General features: G+C 46.9%; 1 protein-coding gene across 2 annotated transcripts in view; it reads left to right on the top strand.

Moving 5' to 3' along the window:
• The window catches only part of MLH1 (mutL homolog 1), an 83,570-nt gene that overhangs the window by 23,426 nt on the left and 47,172 nt on the right, over window positions 1-12,972 (top strand). For both annotated transcript variants that reach the window (XM_043885724.1, XM_043885725.1), the window contains exon 13: window positions 1,866-2,014. In XM_043885724.1, the coding sequence (XP_043741659.1) occupies window positions 1,866-2,014 (149 nt within the window). The remainder of the gene's footprint in view (window positions 1-1,865; window positions 2,015-12,972) is intronic.

The raw sequence follows: 12,972 nt of genomic DNA, 5'->3' as shown, positions 1-12,972 counted from the left end.
GGTCGTGACAGCACTGAGCTGAGCTCCTTGTTCTATCTAGCAGCTTCCCACCAGCTGTCTAGTTTACTCATGGTAATGTGTTTATGTCAGACGTACCCTCCTCTTTCTCCTGTGTCCACACATCTGTCCTCTATGTCTGTGTCTCTCTTCTTGCCCTGTAAATAGGTTCATCTGTACTATTTTTCTAGATCCCACATATGTGCATTAATATACAATATTTGTTTTTCTCTTTCTGACTTCAGTCTGTATGATAGACTCTATGGCCATCCATATCTCTACAAATGACCCAATTTCACTTCTTTTTATGGCTGAGTAATATTCCCTGTATATGTACACATACCACATCTTTGTCTATTTCTCTGTTGATGGTCATTTAGGTTGTTTCTGTGTTTTAGCTATTGTAAGTAGTGCTGCAGTAAACACTGGGGTGCTTGCATCTTTTTGACTTACAGTTTTCTCAGCGTAGTAGGATTGCCGGGTTACATGGTAGTTCTGTTTTTTAAGAAACTTCCATACTGTTGTCCACAGTGTCTGTGCCAGTTTACATTCTCATCAACAGTTGAAGTTTCCCTTTTCTTCACACCCTTGCCAACATTTATTGTTCATAGATTTTTTAATGATTGCCATTCTGACTGATGTGAGATGATACCTCACTGTAGTTTTGGTGTGCATTTTTCTAATAATTATGTTGAGCATCTTTTCATGTGCTGCTTGGCCATCTGTATATTTTCTTTGGTGTTCAGTGTACACTCTGTGGGTGCTTTAAGGACATCTCACTGGAATTTGTAAGGTACATATTCCTTACTCAGCGTGTGCAGGCAGTGTCCCTGGAGCTCTGGGTGAAGTCCTTTGCCCAAGGCCACGTGTCCACCTGGTGGCTGACCACCAAAACCCGGGCTCTAAATGCCCACTGGAACTTGGGCCTGTTACTTGACTTTGGTTTGCTCATCTCCCAGTCAGTCTAGCAAGACGACTTCTAAGGATTTGTTTCCAGAGAATAATAAAGGGTGCTAACACTTACTGAGCATCCGCTGTATGCCAGATACTTTGCATGCATTAGCTCAGTTCATGATCTTAACAGCCCTGCCGGGAAGTGTGACATTTTTATTTATCACTTGGGAAGGTAGGTGACACTACGAGCCATTGACTGCACAGCAAAGAGACCTTTTTAAACCAGGAACCAGAGTGCATCAGTCCTTGCTGAAAGCCACGTGGAGTGAAGCCAGCCTGGCGCCCCAGCCCATCACCCTCTTCCCCTTCGTGGCGCTTCGGCCGGACTCGGCCCTCAGCCCAGGAACTCTCCGACCTCTTGTCACCCAGGTCTCAGCTCAGGTGTCACCTCTCACCAGAGACCGTCTTCGTCCATTTAATCTAAAGTTCTTTCCTTCTCCCCTCCGTCTGTTACCTTGTTTTATTTTCGTCACAGCGTCTGTTGCTACTTAAAACGACCTTTCTCCTGTTGCTGTTTGTGCCACTGGACAGCCAGCATGGTGAAGGCAGGCGCCTTGTCATGGCTGAGTGAGGTTGGGGTTATGCAACAGTGATGGGTGGAGGGGCAGCTGGAGGGTGGAGGGCTGAATGAATGAGACGTGGCGAGATCGGCACACTTGCTCCAGCCCCTGCAGGTCTCTGGGCTGAGCCATGTCCAGTGGTCCCTTCTTGGGCCCCAGAGGTGTCTGAGAAGCAGTATCCGGGAGAACAGACTGATCTGACTGGCTCCTTTGTGGGGAGGTCCCCCCGCCCCCAATATGTGCAGATTTGGCACATAGAAGCTACTTCCTTCTCCAAAATGCGAGGCAAAATTTGACTGACTTTAAAAACTTTAAAGATAGTGTTGACCTGCCAGTTCCTCATCTCCCTTGCAGAAAGAGGCCTCGGGAAGACTCTGATGTGGAAATGGTGGAGGATGCATCCCGAAAGGAGATGACAGCCGCTTGTACCCCCCGGAGAAGGATCATCAACCTCACCAGCGTTCTGAGTCTCCAGGAGGAGATCAACGAGCGGGGCCATGAGAGTACGTAAGTGCCGAGGGCTGCCTGCGCCTCCCGCGGCCGGAACTGCTCTGGTGAAGGTTTGGGAAATGCAGGAAGCATGCTTGTCCTGATGGTCTCTGCAGTGCGCTGAGCGAACCTTGCTTTCTTTACTAATCCATGGTGGTGTCAGCTTCAAGGTAATCGACACCTGGGAGAGAAGAGAAAAAGTGAGTCTCTGGTTTTAGCCAGAGCGAATCATACTCTTGTTAAATCAGAGAAGTCAGAGTAAAGTGGTCATTTCAAGCAGTGGTCCCCATCCTTTTCGGCACCAGGGACTGGTTTCATGGAAGACAACATTGCCATAGACTAGGGGAGTGGGCAAGGAGGGGGGATTGTTTGAGGGTGATTAAAGTGCGTTACATTTATTGTGCACTTCCTTATTATTATTACATCAGCTCCACCTCAGATCATCAGGCATTGGGGACCCCTGATTTAAAGAATCTTGTTTGTTTCTATCTCTGCTAAAAGCAGTGTGCCCTGCCTGGGGTATGCTGTGGCTGAGAGTACACAGGTTCTGGCGGGCCCTGGTGTGTATCCAGGCAGCTCCCACGTCTGCTGTCTGACCTTAGCCTTTCTGTGCCTGGTTGTTCCTTATCTGTAAAATGAGGTTAATTTTACCATTGAAGATTACTGGTGCTGATTAGAGATAAAATGTAAGTGAAACACTTGGTACAGAGTAAGAAGTCAATAGCTATTTGTGTATCCTGAAGATAAAATGAAAAATCATTATTATTTTCCTCAGAAATAGTTTTCAGAACGCCCAAGTATAGAGCTCCACTTGAGTCCCTGTTACTCTGAAATGATGTTTATGGTTTTAGGAATGGAGAGGGCTCATCACCTCCTGGGGATAAATTGATGCAGGGACTGAGGTGTGTGGCAGTGACTTGTCCCTGATAGAAGTCCTGACCCCACACTGGGTCACAGTCATGCTCTGGGTGGGTCCGTCGTTGCTGGGCGGTGTTGCACCTGAGTCTGTGCAGTTGAGCCCTGTCCTTGCCATTTTTCATCTACTGCACATTTTCAATTAAACAAGTTACATTTTATAGCAGTGTTGAAAGTTATCTTAAAATAGGACAACCTGGACTAACTTTGAAATGAAATGAATGGCCGAGGAACAATTCAGGGCCCTTTCCACTGATCCTTAGCCTTCTAAACAGCTGTTCTGGCTCAGACACCCCTTCCCTCTTCTCTCAGTTACCACTCGTTGGAATGAACTCAAGAGAGGCCTCAGTTTGCCTTTCCTAGCTAGTTCTTTCTCATCTTCGCGCTCTGGGCCCTTGTCTGTCTGCATGTGGGGGAAGGCGTGGGGTCTGCTCCCTCGGGAAGTCTGCACACTTCCTGTGATTAGGGCCTGGCCAGTTGTAGATGGCGCTGCCAACTGGCTTCTGATTTCTGTTTCCGTGAAGATTTGTTCCCCTTGCTTCTATTCCCTCTGTTACTGGCTTTCAAGCTGGGAGCTTTTAAAATCATTTTTAAATAATGAAAGGAAGGTGGGCCATGACTTGATTTATTTAGCAGTCTCCCTCACAGTTGTTTTAATTGACAGACTCCCTCAGATTTGGAATTTACTGAGTTTTCTCTAAGAGTTTGTATTTCTCATGCAGAGCAGGCTATTTAAAAGTTATAATTTCAGTGAATTTCTGAATAGTTGCAAACTATTTTCGGTAAATCTAATCTATACCAAGTTTGGTTAGGTTTGGAGTCCATTGCTAAGGTGATGATGAATCAAAATGTTCTAAAATTGTATGTTCATGCATATTACCTCATTTAATTCTAGAATAGTCTTGTGAGGGAGGCAGAGCAGATGCTGTTATCTCTGTTTTAAAGATAAAGAAATGGAAGGTGGAGAGATTAGTTGGAACATCCCCTCAGTGCAAAGCTGGTCTGGGTGCCTGCCTCGTGGAGGGGGGGGGGTTGTTGCTAGCCCAGCCTGCAGCAGCGGGGCTGGTCCAGGGCTTAGATGCAAAACTAGATCAGCTGCTTTAGATCACGTGGTGGGATGAGTAAGCCACGTGATCCCTGATCCCTCAGACTGAGGCTGTTTCCAGATGAGCAGGGCTGGGTTTTCCAGAGGGGTCCTGGTCTTGGTGTGGGGAGTAGGGCTGCCTTTTGGAGCCAGGAGAATTCCGTTGAAGCTCTTACCACCTACAGCATTCCGTAGCCAGTCAGAAGTCTGTTCACCTTTGTGGGGCATCTGTTCCCTGCTCTGTGAACAGGTGCTCCTGTTACAGCCCTTACTCGGCTGTTGTGATGAACACCTGAGACATTGTTTATACAGCCCCAAGCAGGGAAGCTGGTTGAGTTAAATGCCTACAGGGATCTCTCTGAAGCTCGGATTTGGGGAAGTAGGCTAGAACCTGGCTGCACTCCCACAGAGCTATGCCCTGGCCCAGGAAAGAAGTCAGATGCTTTTGATCTTGGGTGGCCTGGGCCAGCTTGAAGTGGGGCTTGGATTCCCAGCCAGAGATTGAGGTTGGATCACAGCAGTGATAGTGTTAAATCCTAGCCACTAGACCAGTGGTCATTGACGAGGCCCTGGCCCTTTGGCTTTGCAGATAAAGAATTCCCACAGAGATAGAAAGGTGAAACAAGTGAAGTATTTATTAAGAGGAAGAAGTTAAGTACAGGTGGGAAACGCGGCTGTACTGACACTGAGGGGATCAGACTGTCGCTGAGTCTCACCCTTGAGGCAGTTTGAGTTACTGTTATGGGGCGTTTTTTCCTGTTTTTCTTTGGCCAGTCATTTTGATCTGCCTGCTTCAGAGCCCATATTTGGTATATCTCATGTGTGCACACTCATCTGTCAGCCAAGATGGACTCCAGAGAAGAGGTGTAACTTAGCATTGCTCCCTTTTTGCCCTCCAAGGAGCTTTCTATTCAGGAAGGTCTCCTTTGAGACTGAGAAAATGTGTGGTCTCTTATCTGGGGAGGGTCCAGCCTCCTCTCTCGATTGTCCTGCTATTGATATTTAGGAGTTTCTGTCCCCAGGGAACGAACTTCAGTTGCTCACCCTGATTCGGGGGGGCACATCTACCACCTGCCTCAAATCCTCCTTGAGACATAGACCCCAAGAAATTTTTATCAGGAAGATAGATAAAGGGTAAAACTTCTGTAGCTTCTTCAGCTGGCCAGGGCCTCGTAAGACCCTATATAGTTGGGTTCATGAAGCTCTCTCCCTGTCTCCTTAAAGGGCCCCAGATTGCTCTTTCAGCAGGGTCTGCTGTGGGGAGTGACTGGAGTCCCTCCGTCACCACTATTCTGTGATGTCCCAGAGAAAGCAAACTACTTAGAGAAGCAAGGACTAAAGACCAGTAAAAGACTGTTACAATCAGACTCAAGCAAGGGTAGGAATCTGGTTATACAAGGTCAGCCTATCTTTGTTAATCTCAGGCTTAAAATTTAGTATCTTTCTCTATTTCTAAAATGAAAGATCTGAAAAAAAATAAATGAAAGATATGAACCCGTTGGTCCCAGGCCTCCTTCTTGGACTGAAAGGTCTTAGTTGCAGATTTGCAACAGTATGGAAAACAATGGTGAAAGTCGCTCAGTCGTGTCCAGCCCTTTGCAACCCCATGGACTATAGAGTCCATGGAATTCTCCAGGCTAGAATACTCGGGTGGGTAGCCTTTCTCTTCTCCAGGGCATCTTCCCAACGCAGGGATCGAACCCAGGTCTCCCGCATTGCAGGCGGATTCTTTACCACCAGGGAAGCCCAACAGAGCACTGGGCAAAATATAAATCAGGATGGCTGAGAAGAGAAAGTTTGTAAGAAAATGTTTCTAAGGAAAGGGTTAGGCAAGAGACATTCAAATTTTCTTCAGTTGGAAAATGAACAATTCTGACCCTGTACATTACTATTCTGAGTCTAGGGTCTCTGGTGGAAGACCATTTTCCCTCAGGAACTTGGTTGAAATTCCTTACAGGATGGACTTAGCTTGGGGTAAGCAAATCCAGCTTTCCATCAACTCAGTGGAAGAAGCATGAATTTGTGCAGTGCAAGCCAGAGAGTTGTCTGTTCATCCTGTGGATAAGGGAAAGAGGTATAGAGAAGCTAAGTCAGTCAGTAGCTTCATCATAGCACCAGTCAGGCCATAATTGAGTCACCCAGCGTGGGCAGAGAAGTTTAGTAAATTCCAAGAGCAAGAGTGAGAGCAGAGAAGACAGTAGTTATCCAAACCTACCAGAGCACATCAGTTATTCTGTAAATGGATTGGTGTACCAGAAGGCAAAAGGAAGATAGTAGCTGTTACTTAGCCTAGGGTCTAAGACGTCTTTCTGTGCTTTTTGAATAAGAGGTTTAGGTCTTGGAGTGGCTTATTCATCTACCTGGAATTTTCAGGCTGTCTTGGGTCCTCTGGGTCCTGTAGAGCCGTGCTTCCCAGCCTTTTTGGCACCAGGGACCAGTTTCAAGGAAGACGGTTTTTCCATGGACCGGGGCTGGGGGGCAGGGGATGGTTCAGCGGGAATGAGAGCGATGGGGAGCAGCAGATGAAGCTTCACTTGCTTGCCCACCACCTCCTGCTCTGGGACTCCGTTCTTAGCAGGCCTCACCACTACTGCTCCACGGCCCAGGGCTTGGGGACTTCTGCTGTACAGACTTCGAGAAAGGGTGGATTCACAGGGATGATTGGAATGTGGGTCTTCAGGTTCCTGTAACATATCGGTGGAGACAGGTTTAATCCTGGACAGGTGAACCCAGCTGGTGACCCCCTGGAGTTTGCTATGGGAGTACTCAGCAAGATTTAGTAAGGACCTTTCCATTTTGGGAGTAGCTAGTCGCCAGGGGTTCATTTGTCTAGGTCTTTAAGAGTACCCAGTCTCCAGGGTAACCGGGACTGTCATCTGGAGAGGGCTGCGCTCTGTTGCCACCTTCTTGTCTAGCCTTCTGGACCTGGCCTAGGTTTATAATGTATCTAAGGTGAGCCTGGGTTTCTGAGTCAGTTAGCATGTCCAGAGTAGGGAATGGCCTCTGTATGTCATTTTGCAAGGACTTAACTTAGTGGTAGTTTCAGGAGCTGCCCTGACCCTTAGGCAGGCTGTTGGCAGCAGGTGATAACTCGACTCCAACGTTTCCTGACAGTTTGCCCAAGGTTTTATTTCGAGTACGATTATCCGGTTCCGCTTTTCCTAAGGATTGAGGTCTTCAGGATGAATGGAGGTGGCACTTAATTCCCAAAGTCTGCAAAATCTGTTGTGTGATTTTTGCTATAAATGAAGGGTCATTGTCACCCTGAAGGTGATGGGGCAATCTGAATCTATGAATAATTTCCTTTAGGAGCACCTTAGCCACTTCAGTTACTTTCTCTGTTCTATTAGGGAAGGCCTCCATCTATACAGTTAAAGTCCCTGTAAAGACTAGTAAGTATTTGAAGCCCTGGAAAGAGGGCATCTGAGTGAAACCTATTTGCAGTCCTCTCCTGGGTAAATCCCACATTGCTGGACTGGGCTGACGAGGGGGAGGCTTGACGTTGCCTCCTAGATTATGGGTGGTGCAAAGGGCACAGGCTCAAGTTACTCTTTTAATTGTCTCCAGGAGCCCTTTCCCTGTAAAAACTTGGAAAACAACTATAGGCATTGCATCTCTCCCCAGATGGAGAGAATCATGTAGCCCTTTAGTAATTTTCCAGTGGTCGGAGGAAGGAATGAGCAATTTCTGATCTGTGTGTCACCAGCCATCTGGTCCCTTAATTCCCCCCCCTGTTTCGTGCCTAGGTCTCTTCAGAATTGAGTACTTGGGTATAACATTAGAAGGGGTAAGGGATAGGATTAAAGCCATTTTCGTTACGGACATCAGGGTACTTTGCTCGCTTCCCAGTCAGCCCTGTCATTTCCTCAGAAAATTTGAGAAGTTTCCTTTTGGTGCCCATGGCAATGAATGCCTGCTACATGTTTTGGTTTTTGAACCGCTTCTATGAGATGTAGAATCTCAGCCCCACATTTTACAGGGAAATTTCTTGCATTTAGAAGTTGCATTAGACTTGCATTAGAAGTCTTCTCTATTTCCGGATAGCTGTGTGGCATGTAAAACGAAGGCATATTTTGAGTCTGTGTATATGTCTATAATTTTCCTTCCCTTGGGATTAAGGCTCACATTAGGGCAGTTAGCTCAGCCTTTCGGGCTGAGGTGTCAGGTGGCAAAGACTCTGCTGCTTTAATACTATAATTGCTCACAATGGCATACCCTGCGCTCCTGACCCCATCTCTGACGAAACTGGTGTTAGCACTTCCTCAGTTGTCTATGGCCTGGCCTACAGGTCAGATCAGCAGGCACAGACCTGGTCAAGGGTTTTGAGGCAAGAGTGTGTTAGCTCTGGGCTTCAGGTGGGCATTGGTAGTGGGGTCGAGTATGTGGCAGATTTTGAGGGTTGGTTCTGGGGAGTCAAGGGGCAAAGCCTGGTACTTGATAAGGTACCCTTCTAGTTTGCCTGTTATCTCTAAAGTTGCTGGTACTTGTGAGGGGTCTGGATTTCAAGTGGCTGTCCAAAGACAAGCTTGTTAGGTTTTTCCACCAATAAACCAGTGGCTGCTACAGCCTGGAGGCAGTCAGGCCAAACTTGGGCCACAGAGTCTAGTTGCTTGAAAAAGTAGCTGTTAGGCTGAGGAACTTCCCCTAGCTTCTGTATAAGGACCCCCCAAGGCTGTCCCCTGCCTTTCAGCCATGTACAAGATGAATGGCTTTTCCAAACTGAGGATACCCAGAGCAAGGGCTCTGGTGAGGGCCTGCTTGATATTATTAAAAGACTTCTCCTGTTCTCCATTCCAAAGTATCAGTTCCGTATCTGGGCCTTTAATGGCTTCATATAGGGGCTTAGCCATTAGTCCAAATCCTGGAATCCAAGTTCTACAAAATCCTGCCATGCTTCAAAAAAGATGGAGATGTTTCTTTGTCTTTGGAGTGCTTAGGCCTAATATAGTTTGCTTTCTATCTGGAGATAATTGTCTACTTCTGGAGTTTATAATATATCCCAGATATTCAACTTGTTGCTTTGTGCCTTTTTCTGAGAGACTCTAACCCTGGGCCCCGAGGAAATTAGGGACTTCAATGATATTTTGATCTGAAGCCTCCATGGAGGGACTCCATATTAAAATATTGTCCAAATACTGTGGAATGATCCCTTCTTTTAGGTGTGTCTCCCTTAGTTCCTTCTTAGGGCCTGGGGGAACAAGTGTGGGTTGTCCCGAAACCCCCGAGGGGATATTGTATATTGTTGCATTTGGTCTGAGTCAGGGTTAATCCACCTGAAGGCAAACAGATACTGAGATGAGGGATGAGCTGGGATGCCAAAAAAAAAAAAAAAAGCCATCTTTGAGTCTTAGCACAGTAAACTATTTGGCATCTCCAGGAATCTGAGCTAATACGTTACAAGGATTGGCCATAAGGGTCTATATAGGGACCACTGAATCTTTTACTGCTTTAAGGTCTTGTGCTGTACTGTACTCCCCGTTCGGCTTGACAACTGGCAGAAAACAAGTGTAGTGCATGGAGGCTGGAGGGCACCAAGAGGCCACGTCCTAAGAATTTATCTGCACGGGGTTGTAAACCCTTCTTTGCTTCCAGCTTTATAGAATATTGTCTCCTGTTGGGATAGGCAGTTTCTGGCCTAAGCTAATTCTTACATGTTGGGCATTTATGGTCCTTGCAGGGATTCCTTTGTCCCATACTGAAGGGTCTGCTGTTTGTAGAATATGCCTGGGAATAGGACTTTGCCCTTCTGGCCAATGTTAGAGGCAAAATAAGAGGCTGCCCGGGTCCTCCTATCTGGAGTATGGCCCTGAGGAAACTCAGAAGTTCTCTCCCAAGGAGAGGGGTGGGACACTTGGTACAACTAAAAAGGCATGCGAAATCAACTGCTGCTCAAGTTGGCAAGTGAGAGGCCCAGTAAAATAATGGATGCGAGACTTTCCCTCGACATCCATTATAATACAGCTTTTGAAGGAAAGAAGTTCAGCGTGAGGAATCAGGACAGGGTAAGTGGCTCCCTTATCAGTTAAAAAATCGATTTTCTTATCTGTCAGTCAAGGACTACCTGCGGCTCCTTGAAGGAGATAGATGTCTCGTTGTGGGGGGAGCCACCAGAATCCCCGGGCCGCCTCAGTCGTCCAGCATGGCCCTCTCAGGAGCGGGAGCCCTGCTTCCCCTTCAGGAAGGAGTGAGGTCTGTCTTCCAGTGACCTGTTTGTTTGCAGGCTAGGCATGGCCCGGGGGGATCTTTCTGGCAATCTCGGGCCCAGTGGCCAGTTGACTTGCATTTGTAGCATTTCCCTGTTGGTGTTACCTTCGGACAGATAGTTGGACTTTCTTGGTACCTTTGGGTTGTCCTGAGGTTACAAGGCGTGGGTGAGAGCAATGGCCGTCAGTTTTGCATGCGCCCTGCCTGTCTTTCCTCATGTTGGGTTCCCTCTTCCTCCTCAGCTTGATCTCCATTATTAAACACCCCAAAGGCCACCCCTAAGAGTTGGGGCATGAGTGTCTGTGGGCCAAATTGTAACTTCTGGAGGTTCCACCTAGTGTGAGGGGCAGACTGGCTGATAAAGTTCTGTCCCAGTAGGGACTGACCTTCACAAGTGGAGGGATCTATGTTGGTCTATTTCCTAAAAGCCTCCACACACCACATGTGAAAGAAGGATGGATTTTCTTTTTCTTCTTAGGTCATTTCTTTAACCTTTTCATAGTTAACTGACTTTTTGATACACTTTCTCATCCCTTCTAATGGACATCGGATAAATGCTTCTTGGCTTCTGTTCCTTCCCAGGAATTATAATTCCAAGAGGGTTCCTGATCTGGGACTGCGTCTTCACTCAGAGCATAATGTTTGGGTTGGTCTCCGGTAAACTGGTCAGTTCCCTTTGACCTGCTGTCCAGATTCTGTTTTTCCTCAAAAGTACAATGAGTAGATAGGACTACTTGGACATCCTTCTGGTTAAATCATAGACCAGAGTGAGGACGTAAGACCGTTCAGCAAACTTTACTAGGGTCTTCAGAAAATTGGTCCAGTTTCTGTTTATACTGGGCTGTATCAGTTAAAGAAAAGGACACGTGCTCTGTCCCTTTTCCATTTGCCACTTCTCTGACAGGGCATACTTTTCCTAAGCCTGGGTGATAGGAAGCTCCACTGTAAGTTACCCCAGAGGGACTAGTCTCTCTTCTTTGGGGTAACAGAGGGTATGAAGGGACGTAGGGAGGTGGAGTTTAGGATTGGTCAGAGGGAGCGAGAGAAGTAGGTGACTCTGAAAAAGTACAGATGCTGTTGTTAGGAGTCGGGGGAGCTAGATTTCCCCCTGAGAGATGGGAACTTACAAGATCATCTAAAATGTCAGGAGAGTCTTCTTGTTCCCCAGGTTTTTAGTATATATGCTGCCTAAGCGAGCACATTCCCCAGGGTTTGAATTATGAGACCCATATAGGGCGAGATGTTGGTAAGGACCATGAAAGCCTGAACATAGGGAATCTCATTCCACTTTTCCATCTTGTGGCAGTAAAGATCCAATTGCAGAATGGTATTATAATTTAGAAACCCATTTTCAAGGCATTTTTCTCCATTCCCCAATTTATGCAAAGACCAGGCACTGTGACAGTAGAATTTGTTTTTCCTTTTTCTGTTGTTCAGTCCCTCAGTTGAGTCTGACTTTTTGCAACCCCACGGACTGCAGCACACAGGTTTCCCTGCCCTTCACCATCTCCTGGAGTTTGCTGAAACTCGTATCCGTTGAGTCGGTGATGGCATCCAACCATTTAATCCTCAGGGAAGCGCTCTCCTTTATTAGCCCTTCAATTTAAAAAAAAGGCCACTTCTTAACGATACACTCCAGAAGTGTTTCTCCTGGCTCGGAGGGGGAATCCTCCCATGTTGAATAACCTGCAACCAAAAATAAGAGAGCACTCTTGGAGTGGAGTGTGGCATCCTGGAAATGTTTACCAGGAGGCATTAACCTGAAGGGGTTTCGGGTGCCCCTGAAATTCTCTTCAAACCTGATGGGACTTCATATGTCCTCTTCACTCTCTGGTTGGTTTCTGGCCCCCAAGATACCCTGCTCAGGGCACCCAACCCAGCACAGCCGGAGAAAGGCTTTTGAACCAGTGTAGACAGGTTGCCAGGACTTCCCTCAGGGATCTGTTGTTTATAGAGCTTATGTCCTACAATAAGTCCTCCTGTGCTGGAGTGTATTCCCTGAGACTGAGCATCTACAAAGTTTATATTATAATTCGGGCTTCTGGTAGCGGCCAACCTGATAGGCTCTCTGTAGCAGTGTGGAGGCTGCTATGCCTGGAGTGAAGGGGGTCTGGTAGGTGTAAAGAGGAATCCTTGGAGAAGTTGGAGCTGGGTGCTATGGAAGATGGCGTGGGGTTCAAGACTTGAGGGCCAGGAAGTGGAGAAATTCTCAATAGTAAATTTCTGGACATTGAGGTGAGAGACTAGACCGCTGAAGAATTCCAAATCTTTTGTCCTATCTTCCTGGCAGCTAAGATAGAATTGGGGGGACTTCCTGGTGGTCCAGTGGCTAAGACTTTGCGCCTCCAGTGCAAGGGGGCCCAGGTTCGATCCCTGGTCAGGGAGCTAGATCTAAAATGCCACAACTAAAAGTTCTCACATGCTATAACTAAGCAGCCAAATAGATAAACAAATACTTACAGTAAAGGAAAAAAAGAGTTGGGAATCGTCTGATTTTGTCTGACGCACATGGCACTGAATTAGGCAGTGGCAGGGATGCAGTTTAGGAATGATATCTAGGAAATCTTTCCATAAAAGGGTGTAGAGAAAAAAAGTAAGAAATAGACCTTGTTGTTCAAGTAAAGTGGGAAAGAATACCTTAGTGGAGGTTTCTGCACGGGAAAGTTAGAGAGTGAGAGTGAGACCCCCTGGGCTCCTGCGTGGTCAGAAATTGCGTTTCTGCCATGTCCCGAAGGACAGCATCAGCTGTCACCCAAACATTTGAATCTG

This window comes from Cervus elaphus, chromosome 24, assembly GCF_910594005.1.
Source record: "Cervus elaphus chromosome 24, mCerEla1.1, whole genome shotgun sequence".
Lineage (NCBI taxonomy): Eukaryota > Metazoa > Chordata > Mammalia > Artiodactyla > Cervidae > Cervus > Cervus elaphus.
Note: the sequence above shows the minus strand (reverse complement) of the source record. Positions and strands in the feature narration are given on the sequence as shown.